Source organism: Rhinopithecus roxellana, chromosome 9, assembly GCF_007565055.1.
Source record: "Rhinopithecus roxellana isolate Shanxi Qingling chromosome 9, ASM756505v1, whole genome shotgun sequence".
Classification (NCBI taxonomy): Eukaryota; Metazoa; Chordata; class Mammalia; order Primates; family Cercopithecidae; genus Rhinopithecus; species Rhinopithecus roxellana.
Genome location: NC_044557.1, coordinates 123,637,235 through 123,661,778, shown reverse-complemented (window position 1 = coordinate 123,661,778; position 24,544 = coordinate 123,637,235). Strand labels below are relative to the sequence as shown.

General features: G+C 37.9%; 1 protein-coding gene across 2 annotated transcripts in view; it reads left to right on the top strand.

Moving 5' to 3' along the window:
- STMN2 (stathmin 2) overlaps positions 1-24,544 on the top strand; it is a 55,681-nt gene that overhangs the window by 17,293 nt on the left and 13,844 nt on the right. For both annotated transcript variants that reach the window (XM_010378492.2, XM_010378493.2), the window contains 2 exons: positions 9,091-9,186; positions 13,695-13,867. In XM_010378492.2, coding sequence (XP_010376794.1) covers positions 9,091-9,186; positions 13,695-13,867 — 269 coding nt within the window. The remainder of the gene's footprint in view (positions 1-9,090; positions 9,187-13,694; positions 13,868-24,544) is intronic.

Here is a 24,544-nt window from a genome sequence, read left to right as displayed (position 1 = left end):
GTGGGACTGCTGAATCATCTAGTAGTTTTATTTTATTTTTATTATTATTATTATTATTATTATTATTATTATTATTATTTTGAGACACAGCCTTGCTCTGTCGCCCAGGCTGGAGTGTAGTGGTGCCATCTAGGCTCACCGCAACCTCTGCCTCCTGGGTTCAAGTTATTTTCCTGCCTCAGCCTCCTGAGTAGTTGGGATTACAGGCACATGCCACCATGCCCAGCTAATTTTTGTATTTTTAGTAGAGACGGGGTTTCACCATGTTGACCAGGCTGGTCTCGAACTCCTGACCTCAGGTGATCCATCCACCTCAGACTCCCAAAGTGCTGCAATTACAGGTGTGAGCCATGGCATCTGGCCTAGTAGTTCTGTTTTTAATTTTTTGAGGAACCTGCATACTGCTTTGCATAATGGCTCTAGGAATTTACATTCCACCAGCAGTGCCCAAGGATTCCGTTTCTCCACATTCTGGCTAACCAATCTCCTGTCTTTTTGAGAACAGACATTTCAACAGGTGAGAGATGATATCTCACTGTGGTTTTGATTTGCATTTCCCTGATGATTAGTGATCTTGCGCCTTTTTTCATATAACTGCTGGACGTTAATATGTCTTCCTTTGAGAACTGTGTGTTCAGGAGAAAATAACCACTTCTCAGAGGAGCTTTTATTTCAAAGTATCCAGGGAAAAAAATTTTTTAATGGAAAATTTATCCTAGAGTAAGTTGTCTTTTATATTTTGACCCTATTTGTAACATAAACTGGATGACAAAAAACTGGAATGCAAAGGCTTCAGGAGGATTACTTACTTGCATTGTATATTGCCTTAGGTTCTTTGCAGAAAATTATACTCATTAAAGTTCAAGGCTATGATGTGATAAAACCTGTTTCAGGAAATGAGTCTACATAGCAAATCTTGAGGAAGTAACATTTGAGTTTCAAAACAAAAAAGCAATTTTCAATGTCATATCTAGGTTAACCCAAAAGATTTATTTCACCCTATTTAGTTGCCTCTAAGATGGATGCTGAAGATAATTACACTGTGGAACGAACAGTACGATGCTTCACACTCACCTCACAGGCTCTGTTACTCCCACGTACTACCAGAGATACGCCAAAATAAAATCACTGCAACCTTTTGTGTAACACCAGGCAGTTATAAACCTTGACAGTATTATTTTCTATTTATATATAGTATATGTTATATTTTACAAGTATAAAATATAGAATATATTTATTCTATTCTCTTTGACACGAAGTGACCATAAGACATATTACTTAAGTATGACTAGCAAAATCATGGGGCTTGTCATTCAGGTGGAAACTCTTACCTAACTGTTCAGTTTTTGTTCACTGCACCATTTACATAAGGCAAACTAATGCCACAAACTGTGCAAAACAATGCACAGTGTTTGAATGAGTGGCTAAAATAAAACTCTAATGAATGGGGTTTGAAAAATGCAACTTTGAGGACACTGTTGAGTAAATGCTACACACTGCACATTTTACAAAATTTCGTTGAAGAACATGAGGATATTCTTTTTAGGATTATGGAGGGAAGCAAAATTTCAGCTCCTACATGCAGCTTTTGTGGCCTTTGTCTGAAATAGTTATCTTCCATGAATTATTTAGATATCATTCATTTCCTAATACAACATTTAGGGAGACTGCCTTAAGTACAATTTGTCCACTACCCAGACAAGAATTCTTTTTGGTGGAACGCTGATAAATATTACTTGGCAGTAACACCAAGTTAAAATATTTGTTTCACAGTTGATGTTAATAACTATTATACATAAAGTGAATTTTACAAGGCATACTCAGATCTAAAACAGCAATATGGAGGCTCTTCAAATCCATTGAAACTTTATACCAGCCTACGGAAGTAGAGGTTTTTATGCAAATTCTTCAAGAAATATGCTCTGAACTTTTAATTCCTTAGATTGATAGAGGAATTAAATCATGATATAACTAATAGGTTTGTGGTACATATTGCTGCTGCTTAATCTAACTCTGTGTCTTCCCAGTGGTCTATATAAATTAGATATTTCATTATCTGAAAACAGTCAACCCCATCCCCTGGTGATAGCTCTAGGACTCCTTTTGAGTTCATTAAATCTGTATTCTCAGTCTCCAAACTTCTGGTTAATTCAAGCAGAAAAGTCAACTAGCCCATGAACTGAAATAGTGTCATCTGAATATTTTTTTATTTTGCAGTGTGATAAAAGTCTTGCACTTTTTATTTCTGAAAGTTTCTGCTTTCACTGAGAGCATAATAGGCAATCCACCCTTATGTAGTCTTATATACAAAGTCATAATCAGGCTAAATTCAAACACCCATATGAGATAGAAGCCAAGGTTTATTTTCTGGAGAAAAGCCACACATTACAACAAGGTGAACAATGAAGCCAGCGTCCTTATCACTGGTGACCAAAACATTTGTGACTCTGGGCATTGGCCCCACAAATGTAATAATCATTCTGCATAGGAAGTAAGTTTTGCTAATTAAAAATGGATCTAATATATTTTCTACTCTTCAGCCAAGAATTAAAAAGTAATAGTGAGAAATTTAAATCACTTGGGTGCTACATTGAGCCATTTTGGAGAAACAGTTCAGAGAATGTCATGGCAGCCTCAAATTGCTGCTCAGCAGCAGCCCAGCTCGGAAGATTGCAGGAAAGGAAGAGCATAGTCATTCTTACATGAGAACTGTCCTTAACCAGGTGAACAGACTCTCCATTTTTCACCCTGGCTTTATCTCATTTAAGTCCCAACCAATCTACCTATCATTTTAGGTTTTACTATCTGGTAGTATGTAGGGGCCTGGCGGAGGCCCTCAATACTCAGAAACCCTCAATACTCAGAATTAGACTTGGTGATAAAAATCTTGACACATAAACAGAATAAAGGGCTTTCATTACTCCTTTAAACCACGGTGTCATTCGGTCTCCAATAAGGACTGTAAGAATTTCTTTCATCAGGAGAAAGAAAAAAAGGACAAGAGCCTGCATGATGTAGCAGAACTCTCATTAAACACAGCACGAGCTTTAACTGGAATCCAGGGTAAGGTGAGGTACCAGGTTAAACAATTTACTGCTTCTATTACAATTTTGATCACAAGGACTGATTCATGTCATCTAGTTTCTTTTCCTTGTCACTATCACTGGTGCCAAGAATACATCAAATTGAAATTTAAGAGCCTCATATGTTTCTGTATAACCCAGTGATGGGTTGTACCGCTTTGACCTTCTTAAATGTCCCTTTATTTGATTTGATATCTATTCCCATAGAAAACCTATAATGCTTTGCTTGGTCAAAATATTAATCTTTCAAAACCTCCCTGGCTTAGAAAACCATAATTTCTGTAGAGAGAGACGGGTAGAATGTGGACTGAATCTAATTTTATTCTAAAGCAATTAGCATTACATCATCATAGCAGAAATATCTAGAATATTACCTCACGTCAGTGATCTTCTGAGATGTTAAAAAGTATTTAAAAATCTGAGTTATTTCTTTTTCTTTTTAAATGTTACATCATTAATTACATATTCATCAGCCAAAATATTTTATGCTCCGAATTTGAGCCGATATAATATGTAAGAAGTGTTCAAAATGAAATAATCGGCCAGGCGCGGTAGCTCATGCCTGTAATCCCAGCACTTCGGGAGGCCGAGGCGGGCGGATCATGAGGTCAGGAGATCGAGACCATCCTGGCTAACACGGTGAAACCCCGTCTCTACTAAAAAATACAAAAAATTATCCGTGCATGGTGGTGGGCGACTGTAGTCCTAGCTACTCAGGAGGCTGAGGCAGGAGAATGGTGTAAACCCGGGAGGCGGAGCTTGCAGTGAGCCGAGATCGCGCCACTGCACTCCAGCCTGGGCGACAGAGGGAGACTCCGTCTCAAAAAAGAAAAGGAAAAAAAAAAAGAAATTATTTTAGTCTATTTTGTCTTTTAAAAAGAATATCACAGGGATGGACCTCCCAAAAGGATTTTTAAATGGGATTACATATCTGACTTTAAAAAAACAAATCTGATCTTGAGTTATAGTGCCCCAAAGTAAGCAAACTTCCAAACACACACAATATGATCAGAATTGAGTTAAAATTATCATCGGGGCTTAATTTCTGAAATTAAAAAGGAAATATTATTTCCTTACGAAAAAAAAAGGAACCAAAAATGAACTGCAAGGTAGCTGATTTCTGTCTATGTTAAGACTTAGGTAATGGGAGAAAGAGAAAAGGGAGGACAGAGTTAGGAGAAGGCATGGTTTAACAATTGCGGGTGCAAGACTCGGGTCTTTTTAGAACCCATTTGCAGAGAGCCCTGTTCCTCCCATTAACTGCTGCCTTTTTAAATCCAGGCACCAGCTCTGAGGACTGCAGGGTCCACAGCTAGTGCCCCACTCTACCCAGTTTAAAGACACCACTGCCTGGAAATGACAGGGGTTTTTTTCCCTAAGGAAAGAAGTGCTTTCTGCCACTGTATACATAAACTGGCAAGTTTCAAATAAAGTGCTTTTGTCCTTTCTGTCTATCAGAAACTGTGCAAATCGAATTGCCGTAAAACCAAGGGCAAGAGACATCTATCCTGCATTCTTTAGCATCTGATTTTATCCTTTACTTTATCCCCAGGCACTTTTCAAAAGGAAAAAATGAGGTTGCATTTAAATTGAGTATTTAGGACTTGCCAAGAAAACCTCCCACTAGGCTAATATGATTGCAGGGAAAACAAGAGAAAGGAAAAGTGGAAAGGGAATATGCTAACAGATCTGGGCCTCATCAGCAGAGCCATCCTGAACACAAGGCCATGGTCAGCCATCTGGTCCTGCAAATGACGTTTTCCTTATGGTCATTAAGAACACCAGTGTGTCGGGACACAAACAAGTATTCCTTTCAGAGATTATGACACATTTTCTCCCAAAGTAGTATATTAATGACATTTCCAGAGCATTCTTTACTATCTTTTATATGTGACCAGGAAGTCTAATACATATTGCTACTTCTTTTACAAAACACAGCATTAGCCAAAACTAAGGTGTCAAATAAAATTTTGCCTAGGATGAATAAACGGAAGAAATTCTTATGCTACTGCACTATCAATTCCAAATTAAATAACAACAAAATGATAAGTGTTAAAATTCATGTTAATGATTGTTCCCACACAAGCTGGAAAAAAAATCTTTCTGAGAAGAGTCTTTCACCAGTTAATCCTACCTTTCAAAGTGTTCAGTGGCTCCAAATTCAGTTACTGTTTCCTATCAGTTCTTCTTTCATTAAGTCTCTTCCCTTTTTTTTCTCTTTGCACTATTTCCCTTAGCCAGGTACATAACCTGATGTGCCTTATTCATTTGTGTCTTAAGTTTGTTTCCTGATGACATACTTTTCCAGCAATGCCATCTGGGGAGTTTGGGCAACTGTACCACGTTAGGAGGAAACCCTTCTTCACAGCAGAGTGTGCCTTTGCTTCAGGGAAGCAATCAGGATTTGCTTGGACTGTGGTTGCAGCTCGCTTTTAAGGATCTCCCTAGAATGCAAGCAACTCGTCAATGAAAATCTGTGCAGTGGCTGTCACTGGGTAGCGTTATGCTATGTGGAGTCATAGCCTTTGATACAAATAACAGTAAAGATAAGAATGCTATTAAAGGAATCGCCCACAGAGGTTAACTGGGTTTTGTCTCCAGAGCACCTTGAACAAGAAAGAACATTTTTGTCAGTCATTTTCTTAGTTTTAGCTGCTAAAACAAAGTACCATAGACTAGGTGGCTTATAAACAACAGAAATTTATTTTTCACAGCTTTGGAGACTGGAAGTCTGCGATCAGGCCACCAGAATGATCAGATTCTAGTTAGGGCCCACTTTGGGTTTGCAGACTGCCAATTTCTAGTTGCATTTTCATGTGGCAAAAAGAGATTGAGCTAGCTCTCTGGTCTTCTTATAAGGACACTAATCCCATTCATGAAAGCTTCACCTTCATAACCTAATTACTCTCCAAAGACCCCACCTCCAAATACTATCACATTGGGAATTAGATTTCAAATACAAATTTTGGGGGGACATAAATATTCAGTCCATAATAGTAATGATTATTCATTACACATAGGGCTCTAAATGTGCTGGCTCCTGACAATTTTTACTCTAAACTCTCTTTATTAGCTTGTCAAGCATAATTAGGGCAGTAGCCTTAGTGAAAATTATTGAATTTCATTTCCTAAGGACAGATATTGAGTTTTTCTTCACTAAAAATTCATGTTCTGCTACAGCTTTCATCTGTTACTATTTTGTGAGATGGAAAATCTTTTATTTTATTTTTATGTTTGGATTGACCCCTCTTAATAAAGTTGGCATGTAATATGCTTCATATACTTCTAATATGTGCTTAATTTTGCAAAATGTTTTGGATACCAGATTGCATTTCTCTTCCAAAAAAGACACCAGCCTACAAAACCTTGCTGTTATTGTTTTCAATTAGTTCATGGAATTAAACGTATTAAATCACCAAATGTTTTATCCTCTGGCAGAAATTATGATTCTCACTGAACATCCATATGAATCTGGATCTGACTGGGCCTTTATTAAGTGACACAATTTCACTAACCAAATAAACAATTGATACAAAGAAATTTGGTTTAGCCTTCTAAAATTCCAATGGTGTTCAATAAAGTATCTCACAATGGGTGTTCCAGGACTTTTATGGCACAGGACAAAATGTATTGCTTATTTTAAGAAAATAAGCTAAATAGTGAGGAGATGCTTTTAGCAGATCCTCAGGATGTGTTAGGTTGAATCATAGGCAAATGATATTTGATCTTTGCACCTGTTAACACATTGAACCTCACCCTAGAAATGTAGAGCTAGAAGAAAGCCTTCTAGCAGTTTTAAAATAGATTGATTTACTGCAATTTATCCAGAAGCTTCACCATTTTCACTGGCTACATGTGACTTTTGCCTCTGTGGAGCTATATCCTCATTTGTAAAATTGGTGGTGAGGTAAGTGGACAGTTGGCTAAATAATCTCTTAGAATAATTCTAGTATCTGTGGATCTAAAGCATCCAGGGGTTGAATATGTTTCTTTCTGGCCAAGGAAAGATGGACCTGTCCATAATACCCAAACTCATCTTCCGAGAATCCTCTTTTCCAAGATACCCACTCTCCCTTGGGTTATATTATCGTAATGACCAGAAGCCCCTGCCAAGAGGCAACTGTTAACCTGGGAGGTCTATATTTTAGGTCACAGCCATCTGCTTATACTTTCTCACAAGTTAGTGCACGGTATACCCATCATTTTCTTCCATTTTCCTCAATTTATTAATTTTACTAATTGCATAATGAACAAAGATAAGAAGATTTTACCTCCTTACCCCCATCTGGTAGTTTGCAAATACCTGGCCTGATGACAACTGACAGTGATGAGATACTCACCAAGTTTACCGGGGCAGGAGGCCTCCTAGAGGAAAAATGAGAAAATGAAATGGGGAAGGGGAGTGAAGGACTAAGGAGGTGACAATCTGGACTCTTGCAACTGCATGGCAAGATTGGCACCCAAGCTGGGTTGCAAGGGAGGGAAGGAGATCCTCATCAGAGGTAATCAGAGCTCAGATCCAGGGCTTTGGTGTGTGTAGAAAGAGGGAAAGACAAAAAACTTAAAACAGAGCTGCCATTTGACCCTGCAATCCTATTACTTGGTATATACCCAAAGGAAAATAAATCCTTCTACTAAAAATACAGGTGCGCTGGTATGTTCATGGCAGCACTATTCACAATAGCTAAGACATGGAATCAACCTAGATGCCCATCTATTTAGGTTGGATAAAGAAAATGTGGTAAATATATAGCATGCAATACAACATGGCCATGAGAAAAAATAAAATCATGTCCTTTGCTGCAACATGGATGCAGCTGGGATCCATAATCCTGAGTGAACTAACACAGGAACAGAAAACCAAATACAGCATGTTCTCACCTATAAGTGGAAGCTAAACACTGAGCACACATGGACATAAATATGAGAACAATAAATTCTGTGGACTACTAGAGGGAGGAAGGAGAGAGGTTTGTAAAACTACCTATCAGATACTATGCTCAGTACCTGAGTGATGGGATCTGCACCCCAAACATCAGCATCATGTAATATTCCCATGTAAAAAGACTTCACATATACCCCTTGTATCTAAAATAAAACTTGAAATTTAAAAAAAAAAAAAAAAAAAAAAAAAGAGGCTGAGCATAGAGGCTCACACCTGTAATCCCAGCACTTTGGGTGGCCAAGGTGGGCAGATTGCTTGAGCCCAGGAATTCGAGACCAGCCTGAGAAATCTGGTGAAACTCTGTCTGTACAAAAAATACAAAAATTCTCCAGGCATGGTGGAGCGCACTTGTAGTCCCAGCTACTGGGGAGGCTGAGGGGGGAAGATCACTTGAGCCCAGGAAATGGAGGTTGCAGTGAGCTGAGATCACACCACTGCACTACAGCCTGGGTGACAAAGCAACTCTGTCTCAAAGAGAAAGAGAGAGGAAAGAAAAAAGAAAAGATGGACAGATAAGAAAATGCCCTTGGAGATTAAGAGAAAGCAGCAACATAGGACCCTGGTTAATGTGTTTGTTTAATAACTATCCTCATGAGTTCTCTGACTATTCCCAAATGAGTACGAGGCAATTCAGGCTGAACCAACAGAGGAGCCCTCCAGAATCTTATTTATGTACAACAGACCTGCACGCACATTTACTAGAATGAGCCTCTCTCTCTGGTAGTCTTGTCTGTTTCCACCGATTCCATCTGTTTCCTCTCTCTCCCTCCTATCCTGCTAGATCTTAATTCCTTCGACCTTCCCTGTTTTTCTAACTCCCTTTTTTCCCCCTTGTTATTTAACCTGCTATACTACGCAATTCATGTCCTCTGCAATAGGGAACATGCACTTCAGAGTTCTGTTGACATCTTGTATTCATTTATATTTAGTGAAAGAATGCAAAGGAGTCTACCTGGCAATATTCACTCTACAGGAGGCAATAATTATTATTCAAATTAAAAGAAGCAGTAAAGGGAAATTCAGAAAAAGTGAAATACACTAATCTTCAGCTTTTCATTTCAGCCTACAAGGAAAAAATGAAGGAGCTGTCCATGCTGTCACTGATCTGCTCTTGCTTTTACCCGGAACCTCGCAACATCAACATCTATACTTACGATGGTGAGTTACCTATGATAGACATGCCCCTGCTAGCTAGATCATTAGGAAAGGTTGATATATACTTGTTTCTCACTACTCCTGATATAATTACATCAATACTTTGTAGATCTCACTATTGACTTGCTATGTCTAGCTATTATGTCCAATTGATTACCTATTGCTCAAAACAGTTTGAATTTGGTGCTAATAACACATCAATGTCTGTTAAGAAATGTGGATGGATTCTTATTAACAGCCACATACAGCATATCAACATCCACAATATGTCTAAGGCCTTTCTTTGCAAATAATATAATAGGCTAAGACATAATTGGAGTAGATCATAATTTATAAGAAAATGCTTTATACTTAGAAAACTCAAGAGAAAGAATCAACAACCATCACTGTTTTTGCTTTATTGTGGTCTTATATAGTTTCTATATTTGGTGTATACATGTCAACAAGCTAATGATCATAATAATAATTGACTCAATAAATAAAACTGACTTACAACTGAGGCCCTAGAGAAAGAGGGTCTGAAAAGAAAAGCCTAAAGAATTAGCATGGCAATTAACATTATTGAGGTGCAGCTCTTTAGGTTTGATTTATCCTGATTCATTTTGCTTACTTCGGCTCTGCCATAATCCACATGACCTTGGGCAAATTGATACTTGGATTATCTGAGTCTCATTTAACTCTAGCGTCTTCCTCTTCAGGTTGTTGTGAGGTTTAAATGGTTTAATGTAAGTCAAATACTCAAAACCAAGCCTAGCTCGTTATATCACTCTACAATGATAGCTATCATTATCAACATCATCCTTACCTAATTGAGTCAATTTAACTAAAATATTTTATACAGTTCTATGTATCCTAGATATCCCTAAGGCATATTTTGCTAACTCTCAGGCTCACAATTATTTTTCTTTTCCACATATGTAAAGGAAGACATTAACGACAAGACAAACTGACCTGTGGCAGTTAACCCCTTCTGTGCCTTTAAAGCCTATTCGAAGATTCAAAGGCATTTTCCTTCCAAAGTTATTCTATCATGGCACAAAAATCATAAATGCTCGTTAACTGTTCCATAAGGAAGTGTCCTCCATGTGAAAGGAATTCTGTCTCCAAACAAAACATTCATTAGAATGCAGGGCCAATGCCTACTTTGTACAAATTCATTCGGTCAGCAAATAAATTAGACAGACCTTTATTATTTGCTAGATGTAGCTGTGAGGAAGGATCCAGCTATGTTTCTTATGAGACTCTAATGTCTAACTATGGGTTGTCACTGAGGATCCAGAGTTCAATACGGCGTAGTCCTCACCTTCAAAGAATTCAGGGCTTAGTAGAAGAGTCTTACATGAACGACCAGAATGTAGAACACAGAGTGGTTAGGACAAACAAGCCAGGGATGGTTTTTGCTCGGTTAGGGATTGAAAAAGGGGGAAGAAAAAATGTGAAGTTATATGTGAGTTGATTCTTGAAATAAGCTGTTTTTATTTGCCTGTGTTCTCTCATAATCCTTTTCCATAGGCTTCTATAATTTTTATTGAGCTGTATTTAAAGTTGAAGTTGAATAGATAATTCAACAGTGCTTGTAAACTGTGCTTCCTAAAAGAGTCTGTAGAGAATTTCAAATTTCTGCAGTCTTTAACTTGACCTGATATTTCTACGTTGGATAATAATGTGACTTGTTTATTACAGGCAAACATTATAACAAGAAATTATTATTATTGTTTACATTTGTAAGCACTAAGTATTTGGCTTGTGCTTTGCATGCAGCATCCTTTATCTTTTAATCTTCACAACCACCTTAGAAAGAAGGCACTCTTTTTACTTCCATCTTTTAAATGAGGAAACAAAAGCATAAAGAAGTTAATTAACTTACCTAGTGTCACACAGCTATTAAGAGGGGCTTACTATTTGGATGCAAATATAGGCAGTTCTAATTCCAGAGCCTCTAACCTAAGCCATTTAAAACACTATCACCTTATCAAATAAGCTGTTTTTATTTGCCCATGTTATCTTATAATCCTTATCCATAGGCTTACATACTTTTTATAAAATTGTATTTAAAATTTAACTATAATCTTGGACGCCATCAGGAAAATGAAAAACATTTTTACATTTGTGAAGGAAAAAGCCCACATCATTTCCAATATACTTATTGAGTTAGTTTTATCTAGACTATCTATTAGCAGCTAAGGATCTGAGGTCAAGTCCTGCCAGTCTGTCATTTTACTTGACCACAGCCTCTATGTGCACTAACCAGGCTGCTAAAAGAACATTAATGGGTACATAACCTGCTGGCTTGGTTGCCACAACTTTAAAAAGACATTAATAAATTAGAGAGCACTTAGAGGTTAGGAAATAATATGGTGGTAAAGATCTAGAAACAGTGTCATTCTGGGGCACTTGAAGATGTTTAGCCTGGGGGAACAACTTGAAATGGAACATAACTGTTTTCAAATACTTGAAAAGTGGTGGTGCACTACAGAGAACGGCCTAATCATGGGTAGCTTCACACCTCAAACAAGGATCAGTGGGCTAAAACCAGAGAGATGGAGTTTGGTACTCAAAGAATGCTCATCTGAAATTGAGGGCTGACCAACGAGGTTCTTTTAAAAATCATTATATTTTACTAAATTGTGAGTTCTGTAATTATAAATGTCTTAGCAGGTGCTAGTTATCATCTTTTCTATTATAAATTATACTATTTTATATTATAATTTGTATTATGCAGTCTTAAAACATAAGAGTCTGATCATCTGCTTATCTTTAATACATAAGCCACTGATAGAAAAAAAATGGCTAACTATTCTTCAGTTCTTTTTCTTAATTGACCAATAAAAATTGTATATATTTGTGGTGTATAGCATATTTGGAATTATGTATATATACATTAGGGAATGGCTAAGTCAAGCAAATTCATGTATTAATTACCCCACACACCTATCATTTATTTGTGATGAGAACAAAAAATCTACTCTTTCAGTGATTTTCAAGAATACAGTACATTGTTATTAACAATAGTTAGCAGGTTGTACAATAAATCTCTTGTGGCCAGGCGCGGTGGTTCATGCCTGTAATCCCAGCACTTCAGGAGGCCAAGGCAGGCAGATCACGAGGTCAGGAGTTCAAGACCAGCCTGATCAACATAGTGAAACCCTATCTCTACTAAAAGTACAAAAATTAGCCGGGCGTGTTGATGAGCGCCTGTAATCCCAGCTACTCAAGAGGCTTAGGCAGGAGAATTGCTTGAACCTGGGAGGCGGAGGTTGCAGTGAGCCGAGATAGCACCACTGCACTCCAGTCTGGCAACACAGTGACACTCTATCTCAAAAAAAGAAAAAAGAAGAAGAAAAAAGTATCTTGCATTTGTTCTTCCTGTTTAACTGAAATTATGTATTCTTTGACCAACATCTTCCCAGTCTCCACCCCTATCCCCTGGTAACCACAATCCTACTCTGCTTTGAGTTCAATTTTATGAACAGTCCACATGTAAGTGAGATCATATGGGATTCGTCTTTCTGTGCCTAGCTTGTTTCACCTAGCATAGTGTTCTCCAGGTTCACTCATGTTATCAAAAATGACAGGATTTCCCCCAACTTTTTAAAGGCTGAATAGTATTCCATGTGTATGTGTATAAATTAGATTAGTCCATGTTGCCCCTCCCTCCTCCACCACAGTGGCTCTTTCCCTGGCTCCTAGCTCCAGCTGAGGTACACTAGAGGAGGATATTCTAAGCAGCAACAACACAGGAGCAAAGACATTACAATAGGGTGTTGGCTTATTGCCCCCGTTAGACTGTAAGCATCTTGAAGACAAGGACCCCATCACAGAGTGATGCTGTCATCCCTGGAGTGGACACTGTGCATGATTGATGACTGGAAGCAATGAATATAAAGAAGGGCAAGACAGAAATCAGCAGGATGCTTTGCATATCAGCAGTGACTTTGCCAAATATGCCCAACTGTTCAGGGGGTTATATTGGTTCTAACGTAGCTCCTGTGATTCCTAAGCACAGGAATGGTGATAATATATATAATGGTGTATGCATATATATTCATATCTATATAATGATATCTCATTATATGTGAGAACTGGAGGACTCCATTATTTTTCTTGTCTAACCAAAAAGTGCCTACAGCTATGATAATTTCCAAAAAAATAAATCTGTGCTGCTTGATTTTCATGCAAAGCTCATATTTATTCAAAAGGGAAATAAAGCTTAATTTAAAATTAATTTAGGCTAGGTTTTTCTAAGTATGCTTACCATTATTCAACTCCCTACAGGTATTGTCAAATTTCCCAATATTGTAAATATTCTGTTAAAATATATCCATAGTTATACTAAAGACAGAGAGGTCTTATATGTTCTAAACAACATAGAGCAAATGCTCATAAACAGCATTTTATTCCTATCTCCCGGAATAACAACGCTGCTTCCAATTGCTGTAATCTAAATTATTAAAATAAACCCATGCTATAAGCTTTATATGCTTAACATTTCTCAAATGTTCATTTTTCAGATATGGAAGTGAAGCAAATCAACAAACGTGCCTCTGGCCAGGCTTTTGAGCTGATCTTGAAGCCACCATCTCCTATCTCAGAAGCCCCACGAACTTTAGCTTCTCCAAAGAAGAAAGACCTGTCTCTGGAGGAGATCCAGAAGAAACTGGAGGCTGCAGAGGAAAGAAGAAAGGTAACTTTTTCCATAGGTTTTCCTTCACTCTCTCCCTCCCCTTCTCCCTCTCACACATGCGGGCACACCCACACGCACACACATACAGAGAACAATGACAGCTGAACCTGCGCCATCCCAACATGTATAGGTTTTCAGTAAACACAGAGCCAGGCTAGTTGGGGTAAAAACTGTAGATAAATGCTAATTTTAGGCTAGCCAAACCAGAGCTCTCAGAAACGCAAAGAGCTTCAGTGCCCTAGTGCCCCTTCCCCTATATTGAATCCCCTTATCATAAAAGCCTCCCTTCCCTAGACCATCAGGCAGACGCACTGTAGAGAAAACACAGCCCTGTCAAACTCCAGTGGTGGGGAGGGGAAGGAGTGCTGCTTCCTCCCTCTCAGGATCTGTGTCGCCCCCTGTGTCAGGCGTGGTTTTCCTTGGAATTACAAATTACAAGATCTTCCCTCCAAGATCTTTCCTGCCCAGATGCTGTTCTCTTGTTCTCTTGGCCACAGAGTAAGGGCCAAGAGCTTGCCCTATTCCTCCTCAGAGTCCCACTGCCTGCAGTGGAAGTTGGTCCTTCCAATATCAGGACCTTCTCTGAGAGCTTTGAATATGTTCTTTATCTTTTTCTAAGCCTTGATGAGTTTTTTTTCTCTTTTTGCCATTGGTCCCTGCTTGTATTAAAGAGCTTTTCTTTTGCCAAATTTTTAACTTTCCATAATCACATGGCTAAGAAGAGCCAAGGGTATTAATATTTGAGAGCATTCAGGAATCCTAGGGACTCTATACACAGACAGAAGTTGTCTGAATGTGTCTGTTCCAACCATGTGGTTATGGTAGTTAATCCCATCAAGGTACTCTTGATCATCCAAACATGATATTCTTTTAGGTAATTCATCTCCTACATTGTATTTCCCATTACTTTTTATGATACAATTTTAGAATCAGGTAATCACTAAGAACATGTTCCCTGCACAGTTTTATGATATTGTCTGTAAAAAGTCAGCCAACACTTTGGACACTTCTATGTTGGATAATTAAAAAGAGAATGAAGATAGTCCTTCTTCTAAAGATTGAATTCTCCAAGAGAGAATCCAGGACAAACACAGATGTGCTGTGCATAGCATATGTGCATATATACACACATATATGTACACAAATATGTGTATTATCAAATAATGAGGCTCAAACATTAGAAATCCTTAGATTAAATTTTCTAAACAAGAAAACACTAATATTTGTAGATGAAAAAAAATCCTCCTATGATGTGTAACATGCTGATCTCAATTTTCACCTAAGAGTGATGTTCTCCAAATGTCTGATGAGTATTTCATATATATATATATACAATTACAATGATAATTGGTATATATAGATATCTATATTATAGCTATATTATATATAGCTATCTCTATATATTACATATACCAATTATAGATATAGATATAACAATGGTAACTGGTATATATGTGATGTGTATATGTGTATATGTATACTGTAATTATATATTAATATTGGTATACATATACCATAATTATATATTAATATTGGTGTGTGTATGTGTGTGTGTGTATGTATATATAAAATACTAGTTATCATTGTTCTAAATTTAAAAAACAGGAACCTGAGCTACTAAGTTGACTGTATATATACAGGAAGTTGCTTTAAAACATTTATATCAGTTTTTTGTTGTTATTTATAGTTTATTCTCATAGTAAAGCTAAAATAAATTATTCAAAGTTATCAAAACTTTGCTACCAACAGATATAAGCAATGCCTAAAACAGTAGAGAGCATGTTGCACCCAAAGCAGTTTAAGTTCTGACCCAAGCACTGGCATCTTATAGGCAATAGGTAGAGATATGAGTCATAGGTTGACATATATTGAGATGCTATGGCTTGATTAGAATACAGAGCCAGTGGCCAGGCGTGGTGGCTCAAGCCTGTAATCCCAGCACTTTGGGAGGCCGAGACGGGTGGATCACGAGGTCAGGAGATCGAGACCATACTGGCTAACCCGGTGAAACCCCGTCTCTACTAAAAAATACAAAAACTAGCTGGGCGAGGTGGCGGGCGCCTGTAGTCCCAGCTACTTGGGAGGCTGAGGCAGGAGAATGGCGTGAACCCGGGAGGCGGAGCTTGCAGTGAGCTGAGATCCCGCCACTGCACTCCAGCCTGGGGGACAGAGCGAGACTCTGTCTCAAAAAAAAAAAAAAAAAAAAAAGAGAATACAGAGCCAGTGACTGAGGTGAAATTAAAACTCAAACCAAAATTCAACATCCTGATTTAGGATGTTGCTGGTGTTTCTAGGTAATATACTTCTTAATTTGAAAGAAATAATTGAGGATAAAAAAAGAACTGGGATCATCAAAATTAACTAGGTGTCCTTATAAAAGTCCCTGAGGTTACTAATTAATGAATCTGATAAAGCTCCTGCACCCTGACAGCAAGAAATTATCAATGATTATACATTTAAACAATTGAATTGAACTAGAAACTGGCCACATGTTTAAAAGACATTTACAAATGTAATTATCCAGTGTTATGATGCCCAGAAAAAAAGTATTCCTTGGAACACTTTAAAAGCTATATTTCATCACCTTTCCAGTTATTTGTTAAAAATTTTGTAATGCAAAAATCACCATACAGATTATGTCCTAGTGGTCGGGTTTTATTTTTATACTTTTTATTTTTTGTTGTTAATGGTAGAGTTTTGTTTTTTTTTTTTTTTTTTGAGGCAGAGTCTCACTCTGTCGCCGGGGCTGGAGTGCAGTGGCCGGATCTCAGCTCACTGCAAGCTCCGCCTCCCGGGTTTACGCCATTCTCCTGCCTCAGCCTCCCGAGTAGCTGGGACTACAGGCGCCCGCCACTTCGCCCGGCTAGTTTTTTTGTATTTTTAGTAGAGACGGGGTTTCACCGTGTTAGCCAGGATGGTCTCGATCTCCTGACCTCGTGATCCGCCCGTCTCGGCCTCCCAAAGTGCTGGGATTACAGGCTTGAGCCACCGCGCCCGGCAATGGTAGAGTTTTAATTAAAAGAAAATACAACTAATTAGCAGAAAGTGCCAACTTTAAAAAATCACTGATTGATTTTACTCTATTGGGTTATATTGACTTAATTAGCACTAATTTAAAGAACTATTAATTCTCTTTTAAGAGACTTTAGCAAGTGCATATATCTCAGTAATTATGTTAGTAAGGACATACCTATAACCAAAACCCAACTCAACTAGTTAAAACAAAAAGCAAATATGGGACTAAAAAGTCTAGGAGTGGCGACAGCATTAGAAACAGCTGGATCCAGGGATCACAGTATTATCAGAAAGTTTTCTTTTAATGCCTGTCATCTCTTCCTGCATTTAATTGGTTTCATTACCAAGAAAGTTAAATTTCAATAGTCAGTTCCAAATTATTTTTCTCACAACTTAGTGCCTCTGGCAGAAACAGAGCTTCTTTTTCCCAATAGTTTAATGAAAGTCCTGAAATTGAGTTTCAATGGCCTGACCTGGATCACATGTCCAACCTAGAATCAATCACTGTGGCCAAGAGGATGTAGTAGTTTGATTTGCCAGCCTGAATCACATGCCCACCACTGACCTGCAAAGGGTTTAACTAAGATCCCTGGGGTAAGAATTGTGGAGGAGTAGTTCCCCAGAAGAAAATCGAGGTGTTCTCCCAAGAGGAAGGGATAGTGGATCTTAAGTAAACAAAACTATGGATGTCTACATTTTCTATCTATAAATGTTTAGTGTTCCTATAACAAGTAGAATAATTATTTAGTTCATACACTATTCAATTTGCAACTCTCTTCTGTTGCCCTGCTGCAGTTATTTTCTTATAGATGGAATGAAAAATATCAATCTAGGCAGCTCTGTGAAACAGTACTGTCCAAGGAATATAATGTGAGCCAGGCCGGGTGTGGTGGCTCATGGCTATAATCCCAGCACTTTGGGACGCCGAGGCAGGTGGATCATCTGAGGTCAGGAGTTCAAGAACAACCTGGCCACAATGGCGAAACCCTACCTCTACTAAAAATACAAAAATTCACTGAGCGTGGTGGCGGGCACCTGTAATCCCAGCTACTGGGGAGGCCGAGGCAGAAGGATTGCTCGAACCCAGGAGGTGGAGATTGCAGTGAGCAGAGATGGTGCCATTGCACTCCAGCCTGGATGACAGAGCAAGACTCCATCTCAAAAAAAAAGGAAAGAAAGAAATATAACGTAAGCCATATGTGTATTTTTAAATTTTCTACAAGCCACATTTTTAAAATAAATGTGAAATGAATTTTAATAAAATATTCTTCACCCAATATATTCAAAACATTATTTCAATATGCATATAATCAATATAGAAGTATTAATGAGCTGTTTCACATTCTTTTATTCATACTAAGTATTTGAAACCCAGTGTGTATTTTACATTTACAACTCTTTTCAGTTCATGTTAGATATATTCCCAGTGCCTAGTAGCCAAAGGCAGCCAGTAGCAGATACACATATTAAAACAGAAAACATCTAGGGAATAATGGGGAAACTTTAGGCCTAAGTTTTTAAAATCAATACCAGATAATTATTCAGATTCAACTTTACTTTTACATATATATATTCTTTAAAAATTACATTGATATGGGAACTCGGAAAGTTCAAAATACATTTCCATTCTATGGCTTTAATCTTTACATTGTCAGAGCTAATGCAAGTGTGAAGTTTAGGATGCACTGTAAGTAATAGGATCTTCTAAATCTCACGCCCTCTTGTTCAGCTACCTACTCTATTTCTATTTCAGTTCCTCACTGTGGGGAGGGGACTTCTCTGAACCTGGGTTTCACCTCTTACTCTCTTTCATGGTAACTGGGTTTTCCTTTGTAGCACCTAGCACAATTTGTAAGTAATTAGTATTTATTGGCATATTAGTATTTATATGCATATGTATTTATTTAACCCTATGTCTCCCACTAGATTATAAACTCCATGAAGATAGAACTTGTCTTTTGTTTAATAGTGCTTGGCAATAGTTACTACTACAAAAAATATTTTTCTTTCTTATTCAACTCCTGTTAGCCATTGCCTGAGTACTACAAATGTTTTTAAGTGAATAAATAAATAATAACTTACAGGGCCAAATGTGAAAGTGGCAATATATAGCTTGTTTTGATTTTTTATTCCATCCTCCCATCCTAAAACAATTACAGGCACTAAGTTTCCAAATGACATCTGAAACAGTAGTAAGGAATTCCTAGTCTGGGCAAAATCACTCAGTCAACAAATATTTATCAAGCACTTACTATTTGGCAGGCCCCGTTCTAGGCACAGGGGATACTCATCAACCTTACATTCGAGTGGGAGAGAAAGAGCTAATAAATACATATGCAGCATATTAGATGACACAAAATTAGCAGGACAAAGAGAATTGGGGTTGTGGGGGTGAAAGAAGCTATAATATATTATATAATTATTACTATATATAATAATATAATTATTGGATAGTCAGAAAAAAACCTCTTGAGTAAGAGAACATTTGAAAAGAAGCACAAAGGTAGCAAGGGAGTAAGGCAGGCAGCTCTTCTCTGGGATCTGAACATTCAAAGTAATGAGAGTAACAGGTACGAAGGCCCTGAGATAGCAATGTACGAGGTGCATTTGAGAAATAGCACAGAGGCCAGCGTGGCTGAAGCTGAGAGAGCAGGGGGAGGGTGGTAGCAACTGAAGTCAGAGGTAGCAATTAAGGACTTTGACTTCGCATGAAATGGGAGATTATTAAGGATAATAAAGCCATTTCACTACTTTATGTGAGTTGCAGCATCTTTTTAAAGAAGTATCTGGTTTTTAAAAGGGGGAGATGACTAGAAAAATAAATAGTATTAGATAAATAGAGAAAACACGAAAATGTTCTAGACTAAGACAGTGATTCCAGAACTAAGGATCCACAGAGGCAAGAATGCGGAAAGTGTGTGTTTCAGAGAAGTGGGTAGACCAGTGGTTTGGACTAGTGGATTTGGATAAGGAGTTTGAGAGTAGTGAGGTGAGATTAGGGAGGGCTATGAATGCCAGGTGAGTGGGCAAATTCCATTATGTAAAGAGTAAGGAGTCACTATAGACTTTCCAAAAATACATACACGTTCCACCTGGCCCAGAGGTTAGCAACATTCCATTGCCCTGGACTTATTTCCTTTCCTATAAGTTACAGGTTTCTGAAGATTCTACCTAGCGAACATATTACTTTTAAATAAGTATTAATAAATTATCTTACCATGATTATAACCAAAGGAATCTGTAATTGCTAATTATTTCTGATTCAAAGATAAACAGTTTTGCACTAAATTGACATAATTCTAACTCAAAGTAAATATACAGATAGACATGGATATAGATGTGAAATGTGATTTCTGTTAGGGCGTTTTAAACATAAAAAACTTATGAGTTCTCCTCCCTCCCCCTACCCTTAATGCCTTGAAGGCCTCTTCCTGGGACTTCAGGGACCCCTTCAGGGAACGATTCACTTTGTGTTCAATGTTTTGGCAATTTCCTCACCTCCCCACTCCATCTGTTGACATTACTGCAGCACCGACCATCTGGTTACTAGGTTGGAGTATACTCCCTCAGGCGTCTTTGAGGCAGAATTAATGCTCCAGTGATTAGCTAGTAGAAGAAGCTTGTCATAAAAAGAATAAGCCCTTTCCCTGCTTTCTCTCCATTCTGTGATTATTGCTGGTAGTCAGTGATAATCACTTCTATGAGTCTGTATCAATCTCATCTGGGCAGCTTGAAGCTCATCTCCTAAAATCAAAGTTTCCATAATGCAACTGACCCACAAGGGTGAAATGACATGAACACTTTAACCATCCATTTATCATTTATTCATTCATTCAACCAACATGTATTTGGCCAGAGGCAGCAGAGCTAGCCTAACTATACATCCCAGTTGGCCCAGGACAACCCCAGCTAACTCTTGTTGTTTTGATACCATTATTAATTATTTCTCTTTTATTCTCATAAGTGTTCCAGTTTGGACAATCAATTACATGGGCATCCTTAGCAGGGCACAGTGTTTAAGAGCATCTTTAAAACATTGTCTTTAAGAACCTGTGGTTAAGAGAATATCTGTGTTAAAATCCTGGTTCCACCACTTAAAAGCTGTGTGACCTCAAGCAAGTGACTTAATCTCCCTATGTCTTCTTTCATCAATTTGTAAAATGAGACTAGTAATAGAACTTATGTCATGTACTTAGTGTGAGAATTGGAAGGTTACTCTATATAAAGACATATAACCAGCATGGTAAAAGGGTTAGCAATTACTATGTGAAGATGCATCCAGTTTCTGACCTCACAGAGATTATCTAGCAAACTCATGATTTTATAAAGAAAAGAAGTTTCTCATTAACAGAGACTGAAATGCTGCCATACAATACATTACTTTTTTTTTTTTTTTTTTTTTTTTTTTTTTTTTTTTTTTTTTTGAGACGGAGTCTGGCTCTGTTGCTCAGGCTGGAGCACAGTGGTGCCACCTTAGCTAATTGCAACCTCCACCTCCCAGGTTCAAGCAATTCTCCTGCCTCAGTCTCCCAAGTAGCTGGGAGTACAAGCACCCACCACCACACCCGGCTAATTTTTATATTTTTAGTAGAGACAAGGTTTTGTCATATTGGCCAGACTGGTCTCGAACTCCTGACCTCAGGTAATCCACCCACCTCAGACTTCTGAAGTGCTGGGATTACAGGCATGAGGCAGAGTGCCCAGACAATATTTTTAAATATTATAAAATATTCTTTATCAAATTGCATAGGAGAAAAGAAAGTTTGATAGGTAATAGATATATAAATAGGTCAGGCCAATTAAAAGTGTCTTGAAAAAATTAACATTGTGAAAACGAAAGGATCTTAATGACATTGATAAAATCTCACCCTAAAAGAGATTAAATTCAAAAGCACGCTACTCGAACCAGTCCAGTGAGATTTCATTAGCATGCTCTCATTACTGGCATAATCAGCTTCAAAGTCACTAAGCCTCTGAAAGGAAGATGTGTTGCTTATTCTTAATAAAATGGCATAAAAGTGGATCATTAGTCACCAAACATGATAGACTTACCTTTACCATTTGTTGGTATCTCACATTGTAGATGGCAATTAAAATGGAATCCAGGGAAAGAGGGGGTGGTTTGTATAGCAATGGATTATGAAACAAAGTACTGGATTATTCACAACTTGACATTCAGGAAACATTCTGCTCCTTACAGAATATGGCACGTGGGCCACAGAGTCTTCCTGTGTGCTACCTTCTCGGTGAAGAAGAGCACCCCCACGTTTCTTTTCCTAGGAGCTAACCACAGTAAATCCATTACACACTTTAGCAGAAGGGCTCATTCTAAAGGTCTTTGGATTTTAATCATTTTAAATTTCCCGTTACGCTTCGGGCTCTTCAACGCGAAGTGAATATTGTACTCTTTGGTTTTACATAATTATATTCAACTGTCATATTTGGAATATAATTATTTATATTCAAACAGGACATTATTTGTGACTTTAGATGGGTCGATAATGGTTTTTCATTGTTAGCAGTAAAGTCAATAATTACAGACACATCACCTAATCTACTTGTGTAAAGGCATTTTTGGTACTAGGAGATTTAGTGTCTGATCAACGGTCCTGGATAGCAAGTAATGTATCCTCCAAATAATGAAAAGTGACAAGAAAATAAATATGTTTACTTCAGAAATAAATGGAAAATTAGTGCTATCTAAAATGTAGTCTTAAGTCTCATCTGTGTACATAAAATAAAATGAGTTTTATGTACCAGTTACTCAAATTTATCTTCCACTCCATTTGTACAGTAATTAAACTTTTATACTCAGTAATATAAAAATTGGTAATTAACCTCTTTGCAAAATGTTAAAGTGTTCCTAAATGTACAATAAGTCTCCTTCCCTGTCTCATTGTTTTTCCCTTCATGTACCTCTCATGTAATTATTTCAATGATTGAGTTCAGTGTGAGGAGGTTTATGCCTAGAAAAGGTGCTCACCAGTAATGTGCCTCAGATCCCATAATAGCAAGATGGAGAAGGTCCCTTAGTCTCCCGGAATGTCACGTTGAACATCTCAGTTCTATATTTTGCCCTGATATTTGCAGTATATCAGCTGATCGTTGTCTTGCCCTAATTTTCCATTTTAATATTTTAGTGACCTTCTATGTTAGGTACAGGTTATTTAGAAGTGTTCCTCCAAGGCCAGATACTTTTTCCTTGGACAATTTATTTTTAACAACTTTTAGTGATTCTCTCACTTCACCACCCTCCCTGTCACAAGTCCATGCAATCACAATTCCTTTCTGCTAATCTGCACAGTCAAGATATAAAGTAAGAATACCTATTTGAACATGTAGTGAGAACGTTACTTCTTTGCCAAAAATGAAGGAAAATGCTGCTACTTTTGTATATCACATGTTTTTTATTCTACAGCCTCACTCATTTCATGTCATGTTTTAGTGCAGTTTTCTGGACTAACTGCTTATTTTCTCATTGACTAAACTGCCTATTTGCTCATTGGAATCAGAACCAATTTTCTTCCTTGAGGGTCTGACTAGAAAATTAAACTATGTTCATGTGAGAATCAAGTTCTACCTAAGAAATGAGTTAGAGGAGTCATGGGCAGCAATATCTATCTGGATGCTACACTGTGAAAAAGGAAGAGAGGTTATGCCTTTCTGCCCCAATGGGGTAGCAGAGACCTTAGGAACTGAGGTAGATGCCCCCATGGTTATTAGCTCCACTGAATAATTAGTTCAAAAATTGGCTGCTGGACAGGTGTCGTGGTACACGCCTATAGTCCCAGCTACCCGGGAGGCTGAGGCAAGAGAATCTCTTGAGCCCAGGAATTTGAGGCTGTACTAAACTAAGATCACACCACTGCACTCCAACCTGGGCAACAAAGCAAGACCCTGTCTCTAAATTTTAAAAAAATTCAGTGCTTATGAATAGAGACTAATATAGGAAGTTATAAGTATTTCCTCAGGATAGAATGCTTTCCACCATAATTGACTTCACATCCTGTATTTTTGTGTGTGTGGACATAAGCTTTAAATATATGAAACACAGACAATTATTAGGTCCTGCAAATGTGTGAGTTGAGATAATAGTGGATATAACATTCCCTTCCAGAGTGTAAGAAAAGGCACCACAGAAGTGAGCAGCCCTGAAGCACAGCTTGGCCCAGTTTGGCAGGTCTCTGTGAGTTAGCAGCAAACTCACGTGACCACACTCTGTACTGCCTTCTGTTTCTGTTTCACCCCATTAATTGTGCTAAAGAAATGCACTTGACACCTATGCTGTGTAATCTCATTTAGCCCCAATAGCTACAAAAGTACTAACCCCATTAAATTGAGGCATTTCAAACTGAGCCAAACGTTGCACTCCAGTAAATGCAGTAGGCATTGGTTATAATGGGAATTCTCCATTATTCATAATGGGAACTGCAGAAGTTTGTTCATGCAGATCAAATGTGTCCCACCAAGGCAAGAAATAAGGAAAAGTGTGTGTTGCTGTATTACCTTGTAATTTCAAAGCCTTCCGGTCTGAATCTATATTTGGTTCTTTCACAAAGGAAAATTAAGAACGCAAATGTAAACATTAAGTTAAAACACAACTGAACGAAGTGCCAAAGTTAATTGGAGCATCTGAAAATGAAACATTTGGCAGTTGCAGTG